Source organism: Tenrec ecaudatus, chromosome 7, assembly GCF_050624435.1.
Source record: "Tenrec ecaudatus isolate mTenEca1 chromosome 7, mTenEca1.hap1, whole genome shotgun sequence".
Classification (NCBI taxonomy): Eukaryota; Metazoa; Chordata; class Mammalia; order Afrosoricida; family Tenrecidae; genus Tenrec; species Tenrec ecaudatus.
Window position 1 is genome coordinate 12,504,285 of NC_134536.1, and position 20,530 is coordinate 12,524,814.

At 45.5% G+C, this 20,530-nt stretch overlaps 1 protein-coding gene across 1 annotated transcript in view; it reads left to right on the top strand.

The window, feature by feature from the left end:
* NOX3 (NADPH oxidase 3) overlaps nucleotides 1-20,530 on the top strand; it is a 71,431-nt gene that overhangs the window by 40,507 nt on the left and 10,394 nt on the right. Inside the window, exons 11-12 of the mRNA XM_075553878.1 lie at nucleotides 8,038-8,184; nucleotides 15,105-15,229. Of these exons, the coding sequence (XP_075409993.1) occupies nucleotides 8,038-8,184; nucleotides 15,105-15,229 (272 nt within the window). The remainder of the gene's footprint in view (nucleotides 1-8,037; nucleotides 8,185-15,104; nucleotides 15,230-20,530) is intronic.

Here is a 20,530-nt window from a genome sequence, read left to right on the forward strand (position 1 = left end):
TTTCTGCAGCCACTGGGTTGATTCATCTTATTGAGAGGCCTTCCTCTTTTTCAGTGCCGTTCTACTTTATGAAAAATGATATCCTTCTCCGGGGACTGACCACAGGTCCAAACTATGTAAGATGAAGTCTCATTGCCCTTGCCCCTAAGGAGCACTATGGTCCTACTTCTTCCAAACACACTTGTTTGTCCTCTTAGAAGTCCGTGGTATATTCAGTGAACTCATCCTGTAAGTGCCTGCGGATGCTGAGGAGGAGAATAACAACAGTCAACGCTTTCTGAGTCCTTAATACAAATGTGCCAGATTTAATGTTTTATGCATCCATAGACCATACCCTTTAGTCTTCAGTTATGAAAGACTAAGGCACAGTGACTTATTGTTCAGGGTATTTCATATGCCCTGAGCTAGGCTCAAGTTATAGGCCTTGTCCCTAAATAACAGATCACAGAGGGTGAAACCAAGAGCGCAGGACTCTAAAGCTCACCCTCTTTAATTAGAAACTCCAACTCACTGCTGCGAAGTCAATTCTGACTCATGGTGACCCTAGAGGACAGGATCGGACTGCCCTGTGGGTTTCTGAGACTGTCCCTCCTTCAGCCTCATTATTCCTCAGTGGAGCGGCTGGTGGTTTCAAATGCCAACCTTGTGGTTAGCAGCCCAATGTGCCACCCACTACCCCACCAGGTGTCCTTGATTTAATTGGCATGATACACCAAATCCTAAACCTGCATTTCCATGTGTCATTTCTTTTGAATGGTCTGATATCACAAATAAATAAAAATACAGCAAATAAATACTAGAGAAATAGGAGGAACAGAAGGGAAGGGGAAAGGATGGATCAGTGGGTGTTGTTAGCTGTCCCTAGGTCAGCTCTCATGTCGACCCCATACACACAGAAAGAGCCTGCTAGGTCCGTACCATCCCCATGACTGGCAGCAAATCAGAGTATTGCGGTCCAAAGGGATTTCATTGGCTGATGTTTAGAAGTGGCTCACCTGGCATTTCTTCTGAGTGTCGTTTGTAAGAGCCCCCAATAAAAAGAAACGAAACAAAACAAACAGAAAGTAAAATCATGCAGCTCTCTTTCCTGCAGAACCCTTCTTGGTGCACCCATACAGGAGACCACCAGGGGGCCTGTGGTGCACAGCTGGGGAAGCAGGAGCTGGAGGTCAACAGCACACATCCTTGCACCATGGAGGATGCCAGGAACTAGCTCTGAATGGCTCCCGGTGTTAGTTTTACTCTGCTCTCTTTTTTCTTGTGTGGTGTCTATGAAAATGAAAATAAACAAAACAAAATGCCAACACGTTTGGAAAAAATTAAGAAAGAAGGAAGGAAGGAAGGAAGGAAGGAAGGAAGGAAGGAAGGAAGGAAGGAAGGAAGGAGAAAGAAAGAAAGAAAACTCTTCAGCATCATTTTCTTACTACCATTGCAAGGCAGAGTAGAATGCGCTTGTGAGTTTCGGAGACTGTCACTCCTTAGGGGAGTAGAAATCCCCGGCTTTCTCCTGAGGAGCGGCTGCTGGTTTCAAACTGCTGACATTGTGACTCCCAGCTAATTTGTAACCCCTCTGCCACCAGGCATCACAAAGCTTACTTCTAGGAGGTGATGGTTGTACATGAGGTGCATTGACTGGAGTCGAACCTAGGTCTTTCACATAGAAAGAGAGAATTTTACCACTGAGCCATTAATACCTTGTAGGTAGGAAGGTAGATTAATTATGGATCTAAAAATGTCCGTTAAATATATAGAAGTGTCATCTGCCTGTTAGCTAAAAGCATTCTGCTTTTGATGGGAGAACCTCCAAAATCTGGAAGGAAATCAATTGGTAGCTCTTCTGATTTTATTTTCTGGAAATGTTCATGAAAAATGGCACAGGTCTTTCTTGCCAGATAACATTCTGATCCATGTGAGCAACTGCTGAATTCTTAAAGGAGAATCCCAGGTGGCAGGAACTCTGGGAGAAGATAGAACTCACCCAGAAAATAGCAGTGGGTGTTAGTCCACAGTAGGCCCCTTGGTGATTAGAGGTCAAGGGGTTCGGTCAGCACCACAGCGTCGTAGCCCATCTCTCAACCTGACTCCCACACCAGATTGGTCTTCCAATCCGCCCGTGGGTTCTCTTTTGCTATAAGAACGCATGGGATGAATCCCAAAGGAGAATACCTTCTTTAACTATGGAAGTTCAAAGTGTTCTTTAGCTTATTGAGGATAGCCTCAATCAAGCCTTTGACAGTAACCTGAAATGTTTTTCACTTCTGATTTTGGCCTTGGAAACCCTAATGGCATCGCTGTGAGATGAAAGTGACTCCATGCCAGTGGGTTTGGCTCTTGGTGTTTGGGGCTATTGGATACAGGGGGCAGGGGATAGATTTTCAGGTGGGGGGATTACTTTCAGTTTGGGAGATGTAGTGCAAGGACAGGTCATATTGGAGAAGGTGGATCACAGTTGTGGCCTATTCTTAGGCACACTTGTTTCTCTGTTGATGAGAAATATCCTCCTGGACAAAATGCAGGAAGGGAAACTCTCCTGTCCCTTCCCAATGGGTATCCCCCACCGTGAAGGAGATGATAGGGAATCAGAGCACACGCCCTTTTCATATGTTCAAAACCGCCTTTTTTTCTCTCTCTGCCTAAGGCACTTCCATTGAGCTTAATCCTTTCCCCTCCTTTGCTTCTTCCTCCGAAGATGCTCAGACTCATGTGCAGGTCAATTACAGAGGAAACACACACTGAACCACTACAAGGAAGCCAATAAAAGAGACCCATCGAACCATAGAAACACTGACACGCGGCGACATCCCAGGAAAGTCAGATCAAAATCATAACTACTTAAAAGACTAAAGCTTAGTGTGCGGCGGCAGCTAAGGTTGGCTGTTTTCCAGACAAGGATGATGGGGACTGGGTTTGATTTGAAAACTTCTTTTAAAAAAATTAAAAAGCAAATTTTTTAATTTAGTGATATTAGAGCTTAAATTCCGACCACCCTGTTTGCAGGAGGCTATGGATGACAGTGAAAGCCCAAAACCCATTTGCAGAATCCTCACAGGCATTGAGGCGCCATTGAATCCCTCCAGACCTGACCGGTAACTCGGAATGAGAAGAGTCTTGCCCTCAGATAGAGTACATTGGAAGGTGGATTACCTCCATCCCTATCCAGCCAGCCCAGGGAGGGCAAGTCTCCCTGAGGAGCTTGCCTGAGTGAGCCCTTGATGGAGCTCACCCCACTGGGTTAAAGTGGGGTCACATGGCCATGAATCATGCAATATCGCTCTTGGGTTGACTGTCTTGGTCAGAGGGCCCTGGACAGATGCGTTAAGATCTTCTCTCTAGCATAATGAAGGTGTCCTGATCATGGTTGCAATCCCACTTCCGTAGTCCCACCTGTGACTGTGATGTACTGACCTCCCTCAATCACAAATTGGTGACAGTTTTCTTCATGTCCCAGGCCTCATTTAATCTGCAGACATCATTGTAACCTCGTGCTAGTAGCCTCCCTTATCCGAATGTGTCTCTGTCTTTGTCTTGTCTTTCTCCCATTTGGTTGTTTTGGGGCTCCCACGAAGTGCCATTGAGTCGGTTCTGGCTCATAGGAACCGTATGCACAACAGAACAAACCACTGTCTGGAGCTGAACCACTCACCCATTGAAGACATGGTAAATGCGCTCCTTAAGTTATATTAGAGAATAGGGTCTCTTTTGTACCCTAAAGCAGTACTCATGTATAAATGTTTGTTAAGCATGTTCGTGAAAGGACAGGAAACTTAGGAACTAAGTGAAAGGATGTATGTTCTCTGTCCAAGGCCACCATCTGTGCTCCATTAATGCTTTTAGGTAAAACAAGCTACGTATCAAGAGAACCCACAAAGCCCCATAACCCTCCTATTTCTTCAACCCTCCTCCCCAATCATATCGTCTGCTTTTTTGAAAGCTCTTTCTTCAGAGACCACACCTCCAAATATCCAATCTCTTTCCCTCCACCTGGACAGTGTGTCCTCTGCTTCCCTCCGCTCATCCAGCATTTGCCCAATGTTACCCAGTCAGCAGGTCCGAGACCATTCTTACCCTGCAGCCCCTCCCAGGCTGCCTGATCTTTCTCCACCTACCCATCACCATTTGACACATTTTACAATGTACTCATTGCTCTTTTTGTCCCTTTAAGACACAAAATCTCCAGGGAGTGAGGTATGCTCCTCTTTTTGTTCTCTGTCACCATTCCAGGTGGCTCCCTTGAGGGCCCGAATGATAAAGCACTCAGACAATAACCAAAAGGTTGGCTATTCAAATGCATCTACAAGTACTTAGGAAGGGAAGCCAGGTGGGCTATTTCCAAAGGACCACTCACTGCCATGAAGTCAATTCTGACTCACAGCAGCCTATAGGGGAGAACAGACCTGCCCCTGGGGATCCCTAAGATGGTAACTCTTTATGGGAGTAGAAAGCCTCATCTTTCTCCCGTGGAGTAGCTGGGGTTTTCAAACTGCTGACCTGAGCGTTCATAGCCCAGGGAGTAACCACTAGGCCAAAGACCATAGCTACTGAATATCTTCTGGAGCACAGTTCCTTTTTGAGGCACATGGAGTGACCATGAGTCATGATCAACTTGCGTCCTTGGTTTGGTTGTTTGGCATTCATCGTGCTGGAGCTTAGAACAGTGCCTTGACATATGTTAAGCATCTGGTATGTTCAGGGGACTTCAAAAAGTTCATGACAGTCTTTACCTTTTCCTTCTCTTTTTCTTCCCTCTATTCAACTAAAACAAAAACAATGAGTTGGTGCCGACTCAAAGTGACCCTATAAGACAGGGCAGAGCTGCCCCTGTGGGTTTCTGAGCTTGTAACTCTATGAGAGTTGAGAGCCTTTTCTTTCTCCCTCGGATCAGCTAGTGGTTTTGAACTGCTGACTTTGTCTAGTAACCACTATGAGTAACCCTTGTGCCACCAGGACTCCATATCTATTCAAAAGTCCCCCCTCGTCATGACCTTAATGACGGCGTTGGGAAGCATGACCGTGTGCACGGTACCTGGCTGTCTGGAGACTTTCCTTTCATGATCTCTAGAAGAGAGGAGGTCAGAGAGGGAGAGAATCGCTCCTCTGGGGAAAAAATCCTGCTGAGGGAGGGAGGGTCTACTTGTCCTGGAATTGGTATCCTGAGTGCCTCGCAGCAGCCCACTAAATACATAGGGTCTGATTCTTGAGAGGAAAGAGTATATCCTCACCACCTTTTCCTCATCCCCACCATCCATATTAAACCTTCACGCATACACCTAAGGAGAATAGGTAAGATGCTTAGCCTTGAAATCCATTCTGTGTTTCCCAACCCGTCATGAATTCTGTCTGTTAATTAACTCTCACCCACAGCTTTGGGGGAGAAGGGGGGAATGGTTTGAGCTTCCAGGCAGACTGACAGTGGAGGGGAGGGTGTGCTGGCTGGCCATTGCAAGGGATATATTCAGGTGAGGAGACATCCACGTGGACTCTGGCATTGAGCCCAGCCCCTGCACACCCCTCTTGATGGAGTCTCCATGTGTGTCGGTGTAGAACCATGTCCCATGGGTTTGCAATGACTGGTTTCTCAGAAGAATGTTTCCAACCTTTTGGTCAGCAGTTGAGTATGTTAATTATTTGCACCTCCCAAGAACTCCATAGAGTCCCCCACAGGTGGCTCTTGACTTGTTAGCTGCCCTTGAGTCTTTTCAGACTCACAGCAACCCTGCACACCACCCACAGCCTGTCCTGTGCCACCCTCACCATTGTTCTTATGGCTGAGTCTCTGGCTGCAGCCCCTGTGTCAACCCATCTCCTTAAGGGTCGTCCTCCGTTTTGCTGACCATCCATGTTACCAGTGCCCTTTTCTAGAACCTGCTCTGTCTTGAAATCCTGTCCCTCCCAAAGACATTGGTATGAACTCTTACATTGTAGCTCTTTAACATGGGAGTTAGTGCTGAAATGGTTGATATGTAGTGGATTATGTGTTGAGCTGCTAATTACAAGATCAGAACTTGGAACCCACCAGCTACTCTGAGAAAGAAAGATCAGGCTTTCTGATCCTATAAAAATGTATAGCCTATGAAATTTATAGGGAGAACTGGTCACAATGATCAAAATATAACCACACACATACACACACCCTCCAGGGGGACAAACAACAGAAACCATGAGGGAATGGAGACAGAGGTCAGTATAAGACATGAAAATAATAATGATATAATTTATCAAGGGGTCACAGGGTCGGGGGAGAGGAACTGATGCCAAGAGCCCAATAGAAAATAAATGTCTAGAAAAGAATGATGGCAACATATGTACAAATATGCCTGACACAATTGATGCATGGGTTGTGATAAGTGTTGTAAGATCCCCAATAAAATGATCTTTTAATTTTTTAAAAAGTTATAGCCTCGGGACTTCAAAGAGGATCGAGTCTTACAAGGTGGCTATGAGTCAGATTTGACTTGATATCAGTGACTTTGGTTTTGGGGTTTTTGTTGTTGTTTTTGGGGTTTTGGTTTTTGGGGGTGGCGAGTGGCATGTTCTAATCAGCCCAAAACTGAACTATAGATGACATCATGATAAACAGAAAAAAATTGAAGTTCAAGGATATTGTCTTTCTTTGATCCACAATTGATGCTACGGAAGCAACAGTTCAGACAGGAAAGGAGGCATTGCATTGGGTCAGTCTGCTGCACAGACCTCTCTAACATGTTGAGAAGCCAGGATGTCACTCTGAGGACCGAGGTGGGCTTGACCAGGCCTTGGTGTTTTCACTCACCTCATATGCATGAGAAAGTTGGACAGTGAAGAAGGAAGACCCAAGAAGAATCCATGAGTTTGAATTGTGGTGCGGGTAAAGAATACTGAAAGTGCCATGGACTGCCAAAAGAACAAGCAAATATATCTTGAAAGAAGTACAGCCAGAATGCCCCTTAGAAGTAGGAGACGTCATCGCCCTTTGGACATGGCATCAGGAGAGACCAGTCCCTGAAAAGGACAGATGTTTGGTAAAGGGAGGGGCAGCAAAAAAGAGGAAAGCCCTCAACGAGCTAGACTGATGCAGTAGATGTAACCATGGGCTCAAACACATGAAGATGCATGAGGATGACACAGGACCCAAGCAGCGTGGGGGTCTATTGTACATGCGGTCTGCATAGGTTTTAGCTGGCTTGGTGGCCCCTCACAACCACCACCATAATCAGACCTCTGAGTGTGGAGGGAGTGGGGACAGCTGAGGGTCAAGGAGAAAGAGAGGTCAGAAGAACAAGTAGCTCTCTCGCCTCTGACTTCTCCCAGGTGCGCTCATCTGAAACTCCGAATCAATAGGAAGCCTTTGTTTGAACAAAGCCAAACTATCCCCTATCTCGGCCCATTTATTAAACTCCGAATGCTTGCCTTCACTTGAGAGATATGAAGGGAGAGAACCTTCTTAGACAGTTCATTACAGCAGTTGGCACACATCCCACAGGGCACCCATCAGCTTCCGTGGGCACCGGTATATGTGGCTGAAGGGAGATTCCGGATCTCTCCGGGTGGATTCTACAATTACCATAATCTGCATCTACCAGAGGTCGCGGCTGCTCGAGTGGATTAGTTTACTAGCCTTCGGGCTCTCTGAAGAGCAGAATTCACACATCCTGAGCTTACGTCCTAAGTAAAGATGAAGGGAGTTGGTCTCCCGACTTATCCTGCCTGGGGGAGAAGAGGACGACATAGAGAGTTGTGATTATTAATCTTGTTTCCAAGAAGCCCAGCCAGTCGTGTGGGGAATTGCTCCCCATCTAGAGGATCTGGCAGCGGCTTACAGGCTGCCGGAGATCTGAATTTACTCTGGGCTCTTTCAAACACAATGTGAGGGGTTTCATGTGGTGGTTTTTGTTGAGCGTTTTTTTGTTGTTGTTGTTTTTCCAAAAGAAATCAGAGTGTGCCTGTTTATTCCCTGGCAAAGAGAAGCGCCCATTTGGGCTCCAGTCATTTAAATGGAGCTAAAGGAGGCTGTGATGCTGAGCGCATTCCCACCTGTTCTCTTGTCTTCTCTCCTGACAGGTGTATTTCTACTGGATCTGCCGGGACGCACGGGCTTTCGAGTGGTTCGCTGATCTCTTACTCTCCCTGGAAACACAAATGAGTGAGAGAGGGAAAGCCCACGTCCTGAGTTATCATATATATCTTACTGGCTGGGATGAAGACCAGGTATTGACGAGGCTCTGAGAACCGGCAGCATTCCCTGGCTTGTCGAATAATGGGGCTGAGAGAAGGGGTCTCCTTGCAGTAAGGAGCACTACCGTCAGTGGGTTGTTGTCGTTGTCAGGTGCCATCGAGTGGGTTCCAACCCATAGCGACTCTGTGCAAAACAGAACAAAAGCACTGCCCTCCCCTGCACCGTCCTCACAATTATTCCTAGGCTGAGTCAACTGTAGCAACCACTGTGTCCGTCCTCCTCACTGAGGGTCTTCCTCGCTTCCCATGCCCCTCCGCTTTACCCAGCGTGATGTCCTTCTCCAGGGACTGGTCTCTCCTATTCAAAGCATGGAAGGCAAAGCCTTGCTACCATTGCCTCTAAGGGGTGGTGTGCAAAAAGTAGTCTGTGTTCTTCAGAAGGCACAGGGAATAACATCAACACAGAGTAGCGAGGACTTTTCCAACCTGAGCTCTAAGGAGGGATGGACAAGGAGCTTGCTGAGGGATGGACAAGGGGATCAAAAGGCTAGTTAATGGATGGCAAGTCTGAATTTGGAAACCCCAGATAAAATGTTTCACTGAAAGTTGCATTTCTCATTTTAAGAGTGGCATCAAGTAAATGTCATTGATCAGCCGGAGGAGCGTGACAAACTCGTCATTGGTGTTAGCCCTCTACCTGGAGCTGATCAGAGTTAAATAGGAAACATTCTTAGTTGTTTATGTTCAAAAGTTGTGTTTCCACAGAGAGAGAATAATTAGATGATTTATATGAGGGTCTCTTTTTCTTAAGGAGTTCTTAGAAGTTGTACAGGTGATGTTTTTGTTCACCGATGCACCAGATGACCTTATATTTTGGCAGGTGTTCTGAGGTAGCCTACAGTAGTGAAATACCAATGGTGAGCTTCCAAAAATGATGCAGCCCAACATATTGCATTTTAATGTTGATAATGCTGAAAGATGGCTCCTACATTTCAGTTCTTTTTTAACTCTTCAAATATGGGAGCTGGGTATGAAGTGCTGGCTGTTTTATGGAATACATATTCTAATCTGCACCCTAAAGCAGCTGCTGTTGATATGTACTTTAAAGGGAAGCGTGCTAGAGTTAAAGAGTTCTGCATTAATCATTAAACTTACACATGAAGGCTCACGCTCAAGTATGGACTTGGATTTGGTCTTGCACTTGGCCTCTAAAGCATGACTGTAATTTGATTCTGTGTTTCTGCGCATGAATAAGACGTTGCTTGAAATTCTGTAGCTAAATGAATTTCTAAGACCTCATTCTGCAGTCTGCCTAACAGCTCTTATTCCTCTGGGATAACTGGACGTGTAAGTTGCTTGAGAACTTGCCTTGAAGTATCTTAATGGATTCAATAGTGTAAACAATTTTTTCCAAACAAACATTTCCTTTCTTCAAATGGGATTTTTGACTAAAGATTCATTTGGTGAAAGATAAGCACAGTTTTGCTAACTGGTACCCTGCTTGCTCCTCTGCTTCTAAAGTGAGTTGATCTCAAGTGTCTACACAAGCATCCCCACGTCGTGGATTTGGGAGAAAGACTCTGCTTGATTTCGTGACAACACAAACCTTCCCCGTCCCATCACCAACACTTTCAAAACCAAGCTGTAGAATATACTTTTTCCTTCCTAAACGCAAGTCAATTGAAACAAATGAGTTCTTAAGATTGTCAAGATGTATTGGAAATACTTTTGATTCCTAAAATTTCAGTCAGGATTTCACCAACCTAAACATTGAAGGGGAAAAATAATTGGTACATTCTGTCGGTAAGAAATCAAGAGGCTGTTTTAGAAATAGCCAGTTGTAAAACTGAACTTGACAACCTGAAACTGGAAGAATGACAAGAACAGAAGGAGCAGATGGAAGCGGTAGCATGAAGGGCACAGCAACAGGCTTTGGAGAGTAATTGAACGTTGGGCTGCAAACTATAGAGCAAATCCATGATGGGTAGATGAACGATAGCACTCACTTAGGTAGGCAAGGTATTTTTGTCCTATTAAACAAACAGCCAGATGTCTTAGCAAGTAGTATAAGGCCCTTCCCATCCTGTCCTCAACTTACTTGTTCCGCATCATCGGCTACCATTTTCCAAATTACTCCTCTTCTCCCATCCTGCCATGCATTTCTATGCTTCTTTGTCTTTGTTTGATTTCTTTTAGCTTCTAGTAGAGAAGGATCACGGTCTCATTCATAGCATCTTGATGGAACACATGATGTCTCCCTCTTTGAGATCGCCTCTTCGTCACAAAGCAGGGACATCACCTCTTTCCCCTTTGTACTACTCAATTCATAGTTCACTGTCTGCCCGGAGTCGTTACTCAAGAACAGTGCACGCAGGTAAATTAAGGCCAGGATGAATTTGAGCATCGAGATGATTCAACTTTACATATGATAACCAATGTGGTGCGGGATTATACATAAGCAGGGGGAGGAGTTTGGGGGTAAGAAAATTTGGGTTCTTCTCTATAGATTATGCTGATTGGGGCAATAAAAACAAAAAGCCTTTGAGGAGTAGAGAGCGCCAAAGGAGATCAGGAAAGTTGAGACTAGTGCATTGGATGACGGCTGCACTTTGAGTTAGAAGAATGATTGGTGAAAGTGGTGGGTGGACCGTAATGTTTCCTCCTAGAATCAAAAGAAATGTCAGAGAGCAGTAAAAGAAGTCCACCGTGGCAAGAAGAAAGGAAAAATAGAGTGGAGGAGGAACAATAAATGCAACAGAAAACAACTGAAAGAATCAACAAGACTAGAAGTTGGCTCTTCGAGCAAGTCAATAAAATCAAGAAACCCCTGAAAATTGACTAAGGAAGAGAATGAGAGGATGCAAGTAACAAGAATTAAAAGTGAGGTTGGTAACATTACACCAGAAACAAATGAGATAAAAAGGATCATGGAATACTAGCACAAACTGTACTCCAACCAATTTGAAAACATAGAAGGGATGGACAAATTTCTGAAAACACATTGCTTACCTAAACGAACATATGCTGAGTTAGAACATTAAAGTAGACCCATATCAAAAGAAGATATTGAAGAGATCATAAAAACACCCCTACGAACAACCAAAGTCACCAATCTGGACAGCTTTACCGGAGAATTCTACCAAACATTCATAGAAGGCTTGATAGTAATTCAATTGAAACTATCCCAGAATAGAGAAAAGTAAGATGTACTTGTGAATACATAGAATGCATTCTTTGAAACCTGCATAGCCGTGATGGCAAAGATGCCACTAAAAACTAAATTACAGGCTAATATCCCTCCTGAGCATAAACACAAGAAGTCTCAATGAAATTTTAGCTAATAGAATTCAGCAGCATACCCAAAAAATAATATATCGTGAACAAGGGCAGTTGAAGAATGGCTCAACATTGGAAGCTCTATCAATGCAATACACCACATTCAGATTTTTTTAAGGGAAGAGGAAATATTAAAAACCAGATCAAGCCTAACGTGCAGACACTCTCTGTCTTGATCTGGTTTTTAATGTTTTCTGTGTTTTTTTCCTGCTGGGGCTTGTCTCTGTTGTATTTTGTCATTGTTGGTAGCCTTCTTGAATCTGTTATGTATTTTGGTCTATGAAACCCAGGATAGGAGAATCTATAGAGACAGTAAGTCCAATAAGGGTTCCTTTGGGGGACAGCTAAGGAGGTGAGAGGGGGTCCCTATGGGGTACAGCTAAGGAGGTGAGAGGGGGTCCCTATGGGGTACAGCTAAGGAGGTGAGTGGGGTTCCTTTGGGGTACAGCTAAGGAGATGAGAGGGGTTCCTTTGGGGTACAGCTAAGGAGATGAGAGGGGTTCCTTTGGGGTACAGCTAAGGAGGTGAGAGGGGATCCCTATGGGGTACAGCTAAGGAGGTGAGAGGGGGCCCCTTTGGGGTACAGCTAAGGAGGTGAGAGGTTTCAAGAGGGAAGAAAATGTTTTGACACTGATTGTGGCAATGATTGTACTGATTAAGAACGAGCCATGGAATAGTATAATGCCTGAATTAGCTGCTAATAAGATGGAGGGGGAGGGTTAGGGGAGGAATCACACAATTTTTCCCACCAATGCAGAAAAAGGTTTTGATAAAATCCAGAAATTTCCTGCTAAGAACTCTCAGCAAACTAGAAAGGGCAGGGAAAATCGTCAACATCACTGGAACGAATAGAAGGTTTCAGAACAGGGACTGGGAGCAAGGTGAGCCTACACAGGTCGGATTCCTCTACGCTAACAGAAATAAATCTGAAAGTGAAATCAGAAAGCTAGCACCATTTCACTAGCTCCTTAAAGGACAAATACCTACGAATAAATCTAACTAGCGGCAGAAAAGACTTACACAAAGAAAACTACAAAACACTATTAGAAGAGACCAAAACAAGCCTATATACATGGAATCACATGCCATGCCCATAGACAGAAACATGTAAGATTGTAATATTGTAAAAATGTCAACAATGCCCAAAGTGATCTATAGATAAAATGCAAGCCCAACCCAAATTTCAACCATATTTTTCAATGAAATGTAAAAATGAATCACCAGCTTCACGTGTAAAGAAAAGAGGTTCCAGCTAAAGTATTATTGAAGATAGCAGTGGGCAGTTTCACAGTTTCTGCCTGACCTGAGAATTTACTACAGCCACGGCAGTACCAAAGTAGCATGGCACAAAGACAGTGCCATAAACCCATGGAACAGAATGGAGAATCCAGAAACAAATCTGTCCAGCGGTGATCGCCTTGTCACTTAACAAATGGGTCTGAAAAAATGAAACAGAGTCCATTTCTCACACCAAAACCAGAAACGAACTCAAACTGAAAACCCGTGTGAGGCCACCTCTCCACCAAGTAGTGTTTCTGGTCTACAAAATGATGGTGGCCACAAAGGGACAAATGCGCTTGACACAACGGGTGGATGTTTGCATTGTGACAAGAGTTGTACGAGCCCCCAATAAAATGATTTTAAACATTACAAAATAACAGTACCACCTGTAGAGAATGTGTTCCTTAAGGCATTCAATGATTCCAGACCAAAAGGGTATTCGCTGCCCAAAACCAAGATGAGAAGGCGGGGCGGGGGGGTGGGGGGGACAGGAAAACCTGGCAAGTGGAAGCAGAAAACCCGGGGATGGAATCCAGGAGAGGCTGGCCCATTGTGGGATTGCAGACGTTCATAGAGCAGTGTGTGTGCAAATTATTGAATGGACAGCATATCTGCTATGTAAACTCTCAATTAAAAAAAAGTCAGTGATGAGAAGTAGTATTTTATAATGAAAATACAATCAAGAAGAAGCAGTGCTCAGCATATGGCAGATGCCAAGGAGGACGAGGCCCGAGAGACCCATTGGATGGGGTCGTTAGTCAAAAGTGAGTTGACTAGTACCCTGTCTTTGTGTTCTTCCTCCGCCCGCGGCAGCAACCAGCCTCCTGCATAGCACCCATCCAAGCTCACGTTCAGCAAAGGAGGCTGGGGATACCTACCGCGCTGCCAGTTGAATCTGGAGGCTGTGGCAACTCTGACTTTGAGTTCCAGCTCCCACATCACGACTTCTGCCATGTTCCAAGACTCAGTCTTTGAAGAAGTACAGCCAAAATGCTCCTTAGAGGCAGGGATGGCGAGATGTGGTCGCACGTACTCGGGACATGATGTCAAGAGAGACCAGTCTCTGGGGAAGGACATCGTACTTGGTAAAGTAGAAGGAAAGTGAAGAAGAAGATCCTCAAGGAGATGGATTGACACAGCGGCTGCAACAAGGGCCTCAAGTGGAAGAACAGTTGTCGGCGTGGTCCCGGCCCAGGCAATCGTTCCTTCTGTTGTGCATGGGGTCGCTGAGTCAGCACCACCTAGACAGCACTGAACAACTCATCATCTCCCACCCCGGTTCCTATTCCTGACCCCTCATCTCCTACTCCGCGTCAATCTCTCTCCTGCCAACCCAACCAAAGAAGAGGGCCCAGCCCTACTCGTTTTCCCCACCAATGGCAGTTCTGGTGGAAAAAGCCACGTGACTGGGCTTGTTAAATCCCAGCCTTCTATGAAGTACTGGCTGCTGAGGACACGCCCATGATTTTCTATGGAGTAACCAGGGAAGCCAAGTCTGGGGTGGAGGCTGGAAGAGCAGATGGGTCCAGGGATTTGTCCCCCAAACTGATCAGGCGCAAACACAGTCAGAGGATGTCAAAGAACACATTTGAGCACCCTAAAGCTCAAGAGCAGTTCAGGGAGCTCGGCCTCAGCCCAGGGGACACAAGGTAAAGAAGCAGGCAGGTGTCAGAGTCCAGCTGGGGCTGAAACAAGTGACAGCCACTCAAACAAACTCATTCAGGATCAAGATGGCAAGACTCTTAATGTCCTCTAGTTATGGGATGATTGCCGGCATGTGCTGAAAGTTTAAAGACACGAGGCTCCAGCCATGGCCCTTGCTATGCTGTAGCCTCCACACGCTGTCTGCCAGACTGAGTGGCCTCCTGGCACGGAAACCAGACAGGACACCTGCTACTACCTCAACCTGGTGGAGAGCTTCAAGGGTACAACTCAGCTTCTTCGTGTCTTTATTCTAACCATGTGCTTCCCAAACCCACAGGACTTCATATTCCCCAGATCGGGACAGCTGTTCCCTAACCATATATGCTGTAGGACAAGCTTCTTTTTTTTAAAAAATGTTCTAAATTGATTTAATGCCTCGTCGACTACATGAGAGGTATTTTGCTCCAACAAGGCCCATGGCAGGCTACAAAGACTCAGGATATAGGATGGCAGTCCTAAAATGCAAGGTCTTTGATCTCTAACCAGGACAGTCAACGTCCCCAGTCCAATAAGAGACATCTTTGCGTTAGTAGATCTACAAGTGAACACAATCACTTCATCTTTTATTGAGTATTTAGGCATATATTTTTTCCCAGGAAAAAGGTGATCTAATTGCGCAATTCTTACTTTAGGCTATTCACATAGCTTTGCATTGGGATGCAAAGACTGACGTGATCACGGGCTTAAAGCAGAAAACGTTCTATGGAAGACCCAACTGGAACAAGGAGTTCAGGCAGATCGCGTTCAGTCACCCCAGGTAAGGCGAGCCGCTCTGGGCTTCTCTGAAGAAACCTAAATCGGTGCCACAATGGAAGCCCGCGGGCACTACCTAGTTCATCTGTGGTCCCGGAGCTCTTTGTGTGAGGTAAGCTCTGTCCTTAGCAAAACGCTCATCGGTGGTTTGGATGTTTCCGGAAGGAAGCACAGCCCACTTGACTGGCTTTCAGCCTCTGACATGTATCGATTACGATGAAATGTTTTCATGCTTTATCTCAATTTCAAAGTGGTGTTTCTTAAACTGTATCTATGTTCAAGAAATTGTTGGTGAGCACAGTGGAACTCTAGTTACCCAGCTTGAGAATTCACTTCTGCCCAACTAGAAACAACAGCTAGCATGTCTAGTGAGAGCAGACAGCAACTGGGTAACAGCAAGCAGGGATTCAGGATGGAGGTTAGGATGGATTTAGGATGGAGAACCCAGGGTGCCGTTAATGACAGTTGACCTTGGGCAGCTTGCTTAACCACCCACGGACTCAGTCTTCTCCTCTGTAAACAGCCAATAGAGCTTCATCCTAGGCTTGTGGGAGATTGAATGTTCTTACAACTGAAATACCCAAGACAGTGCTTTGCAAGGAAGGAGGAGTCAGTTGATATTAACTGCTATTACTACTCACATCAGCATCATCTTTACTAGTCTGAGGACCATGACAACACTACTGTGTGGAGGAGAACAGGTCCGGAGGCTGGGTCCCGGAGATGAGAGTGTGCCATCCCCAGACGAGCTCCTGAGACCAGCCGTTACCAAAGTGTGCTCTTAGAGAGAGGTGGCTGATCGGAGTTAGAGTGCCCCCAATGTAAATATGGACCATGCTATTTACTCACTGTGTTATCTTCATCAACGAAAAACAGAGTCAACTAAAGAACATGGTAACATACAAGGCACTGGTCAGTTGTCACTATTATATGTCCCCCAGAGCAGTCTTTCCCCTGTCATTGTGTTCAGAAATGAGGACTCCCCTGCCCCATTCAATGGATTGACTCAATAGCTAAGACCGTGGGCTCAGACATACGGATGATCAGAAAGACGGGACAGGACTAGGCGAAGCTTCCTTCTGCTCCACGTGAGGTCCCCAAGCGTCAGAGCTGACGAGAGCAACTAAGCGTACTTGGCAGAAGCTAACAACAACGACCTGCATCAGTCTTTTTTTTCATCCCCCTTCAGCTACAGCTCTTGAAACCCATGGGGGTAGTTCTGCTCTGTCCTTCAGGTTGTTGTGAGTCCGAGGCGACTCGATGGCAGTGAGCTACCCCTTGTGTTCCCGCTGCTCTGAGGAACCTGCGCTGGAAGCGAGGGTGTTTCCAGAGGAGCCGTGTGCCTCCTGGTGGCACAAGGCCCAGCATCCTCCTAGGAAGGGGACATTTGTGGCAATACTTGATTTGGGCTTTTAGTAAAAGGTGCCCCACATGGGAGGAGAGAAGCCTAGCACTGAACCACCACTGTGTCCACCTGGAACACAGCCTACTTTAAAAGGTGTCTTCAAGAACACCCGGAAAACCACAACCTTCGTCTTCAGGGTTAATGAGAGGAGCAAATGGGCCTCTTTCTCTGTCTGAAACATCTCTCTTTTGCCCTCTGGGAATCACTTCCGGTGCCCTCTAAGATCCCGGCAAGCTTGGGCAGCAGGTGGCCTTGAGGACCCTCCCCAGGTACCGCTCCCTGGGGTCCCCTGGTTCCTTTTTGTCTCCAACGCTAGCGAGACACTTTCACAGACTCCATTCCTGGAGTTCTGGTGGCCAAGTGAGTGATGTATTGGACTTCTAGTTCAATGGTTTGAAGCCACCAGCTGCTCCATGGAAGAAAGATGAGGCTTGGTGCTCCCATAGAGAGTTGTCATCTCAGAAACCCACACAGGGTTTGACCCTGCTCTGTATTGTCACTATGAGTCACAATTGACTTGATGGCAGTGAGTGAGAGTGGTGTGACCCCTCCAGAGATGTCTCAACCCGCTACTGGCCTTCTCCCTGCCGTGTACTCTATCCTGAGGCCTGGAATTAGATCTCCTGCCTCTTCTGGTCCCTGGCAGCCACCCACTCATCACCCCATCCTGACCTTAGGTCAGATGCTGAGTAGTTCTGTCTGCAGTTCACTGAGAGACTCCAGGCAGGACACAAACAGAATGACACAAGCTCATCATGTCACCACCTGGGGGTTCACTGTTGCTTTCTCCTTTTGAAGGGAAAAATAATCATCGCTCATGGACTGTGAGCGCGCCACTCCCAGTGGTCACAGGCCACCTTGTCCCACTTGCAGGCTTCTTGACAGGCACACCTGTAGGAGGGCCCCGGATTTCAGGCCATACACAGGATCCAACTCAGTAGAATTGGCTCTGGTTGACACTGTCTGGGCCCTCTGTTAGTTTATTCTTTTTACATGTGAAGTTTACAGCCCAGGGGGGACAGCCTTTCAAACCAAAACATTTCATTGCCTCCCTGCCCTCCAAAAAGTTGGAGCCAGAAACCTGGAGCGTCGAGAGGAGTAGACAGATGAGCTTGCCCAAACAGTGTGCAGAAAACGATGCTGGGTCCGATCTTAGAAGTGAGTCTACCGAGTTTGGGCAGGGAGAGAGGAGTCCAGAACAAGTTTCAGTTGGGGAAACCAGCTAAGTTGTCACTTGCCCTGCTGGCCCTGTGAGGAGCATGCCCATCCCTTCTCCGAAACCCAAGTCAAGCTGTAGTGATCCATCACCAATACTACGAAGTCAATTCCAACTCCCAGTGACCCCGCAGGATAGAGAATTACCCCTTCAGATTTCTGAGTGCTGAAAGCTTCCTGGGAGCAGACAGCCTCGTTCTTCCCAGGAGCAATTAATGGGTGGATTCCAACTGCTGGCCTTGTAGAGAGCAGCTCAGTCGATAGCTTATAATACCACTGGATGTACTCAAAGTCCAATTGAATTCAGCAGCGATATCAACGTTCTCCTTCAAAGTTCTCCCCAGAGTTTGGATGTCACTGAACCAATGCTATGGAGCTTACTTCCTAACCCTCAATTCTAACCCTTGACTGTAGTTTGCTACCAATGAGGCAGCCCCTACCTGAGCGCAACCACAGACCCTTGTGGTCTATAAGGTGTGCATGCGTTGCTTATTGGAAGTTGATGAGCAGACCTTTCTTCCTAGCCCATCTGAAATTAGAAGCCCCACCCAAACCTGTTCAGCATCAGAGCACACTCGCATCTCCACTGGCAGATGTGTGGTGGCCGCATATGGGGTACACTGGCTGAGAATCGAACCCACGTGCCCCACATGGGAGGAGAGAAGCCTAGCACTGAACCACCCCTGCGTCCACCTGTAACACAGCCTACTTTAAGAACCTGAGCTCCTCGAGCACAGAAACCTGTGGCATAGCTTCAAGCATCCATGTAATTAATATTGGACCCAGCTAGACGATGGTCACTCATGGGATAGCTATCTCGGAGAAGAGACTGAGCACCAGGGAAGAGCCTAGCGCTTCCCTTCCAAGAGACTTTTAAAATGACCCCCTGAAAATGATTTTGCTTCTGCTGTGTAGAAAGAAGATTTATGTTTAATGAAGCTTTTAATGAAGAAATCTCAGAACGAGGATGCCAATAAAATCTAATTTTTAAACAAGAAAATCTAATATTGAGAAGTATTTCAATATCCTGGCCTTTGTCCAGATATAAATGAAACACACAATCCAATTACTGTTCTGCACAAAGGACAAAGTAACATTAATTTTCCTCAAGATGGTTATTAGAGAGATAAACAGTATGTTCTTCCCCCCCCCCCTTATTATGTCAACGATGTATTCGTTAGCTAGCCTACTTGGCTACTCTTACAAGATGAGCAGGGGCCTGTCATTAGCTCCTATCTTTTGGCAATGGGTGGGTCAGGAGGAATAAGTGACTTTGCTAGCAGCCTCTGAAAAGACTCTTTGTTCTTTGAGGGTCTTTGAAGTAGGCTCTCAATCATTTCTATTCATCAGCGCCAAGAAGCCAAGAGTACTGAGGACTCTCTTTCAAAAACATTTACCTGTTCACTCAAAGCTGGGGTTTGCTCTTGTTCTAAGAAGAAGGAGTTAACTAAAAAAGAATAAAGGAACGAGGGGCAAAGCCAGGGCTTTTTAAAAAGAGAGAGAGAGAACACGGAAACAGCATCAAGTATAAAGCTTGAAGGGCAGCGCACATCAAAGAGGAGAGTGAACACTCTCATGGAACCAGAAAATTGCAAAAATAACAGTAATAGAGAAACAAATTGATGGCCGGTCAAATGAATACAAATAAGGAAAGGAGACAAGGGGAAGAAAATTAAATGGAGCAAAGACATAAAGTTGAACCTATGAAAGAGGATGTTCTAGCTTTTGTTTGTGGTTAATTTTGATAATCACACCTGCTGCATTACAAAAACACAAGTATAGCTTAAAAAAACATAAATAGTGACCGGATATATAAACAGTCACTCTTTGAAATGCCCCAGTAGATACTATGCGACAACTGTTGCCCTGTGGCTTATGTTAGATGAGCCCAGAAAACTATTCGAAACACAAAAACAGTGAAAATCTTATTTTGTAAAATTAGCGAATAGCAAGCTAAGTAAACACGTGCGTTTGCAGCCACATCTTCTCAATCTCTGGAAAGCTGTAAAATGGAACCTGCGGTGCATTTTTAGGGACCCGTTCTCAATATGCGCCCCAGCTTTAGACAAATGTTCAGAAATCAGAGAATCGCTTCCAAGAAGGCAGACAGAATGTACATAAATGCATCGCCCTCATTTCCAGCCACTTTCTTGACAAACACGGATTGTACGCATGCTCCCACCTTCTGGGTTTGTGCACCCCTTGTTTTTAATAAATTGACGAAAATTATTTTCCATAGGATTTATTTCTTTTATCTTCCAGTTTAGAGAGCATTTGTAGCTTGCTACTTTTGACTTATCTACTAATAACCCCACCATGCCTTGTAGGTGTAACTAATGACCATACGACCTTTGAAGCTTTTGTATGAGTTCAATAGAGGGGTATGTATGTGTGTGTTTGTTTATGTTTATGTTAAAGGGGGAAAATAAGAAGTGATATTGTTAGCATTAAACTGTTCAACCTGATTCTTTTTTTAAATGCTGATTTACCAAATGACTGAGAGCTCTTTACTCCTGTTGTGTGAAGATTCCGTAAGCCAACTAATGTTTTCAGAAATGTAAAAATACCTGTAGACTAAGTAGAGTAACTGTGTCCATCTGGACCTACATTCGCTCCAGCTCTCATTTGTACGTGCATATGTGCGAAATGCTTTCAAACAATGTTGTTTTTAATTAGCATTCCGAT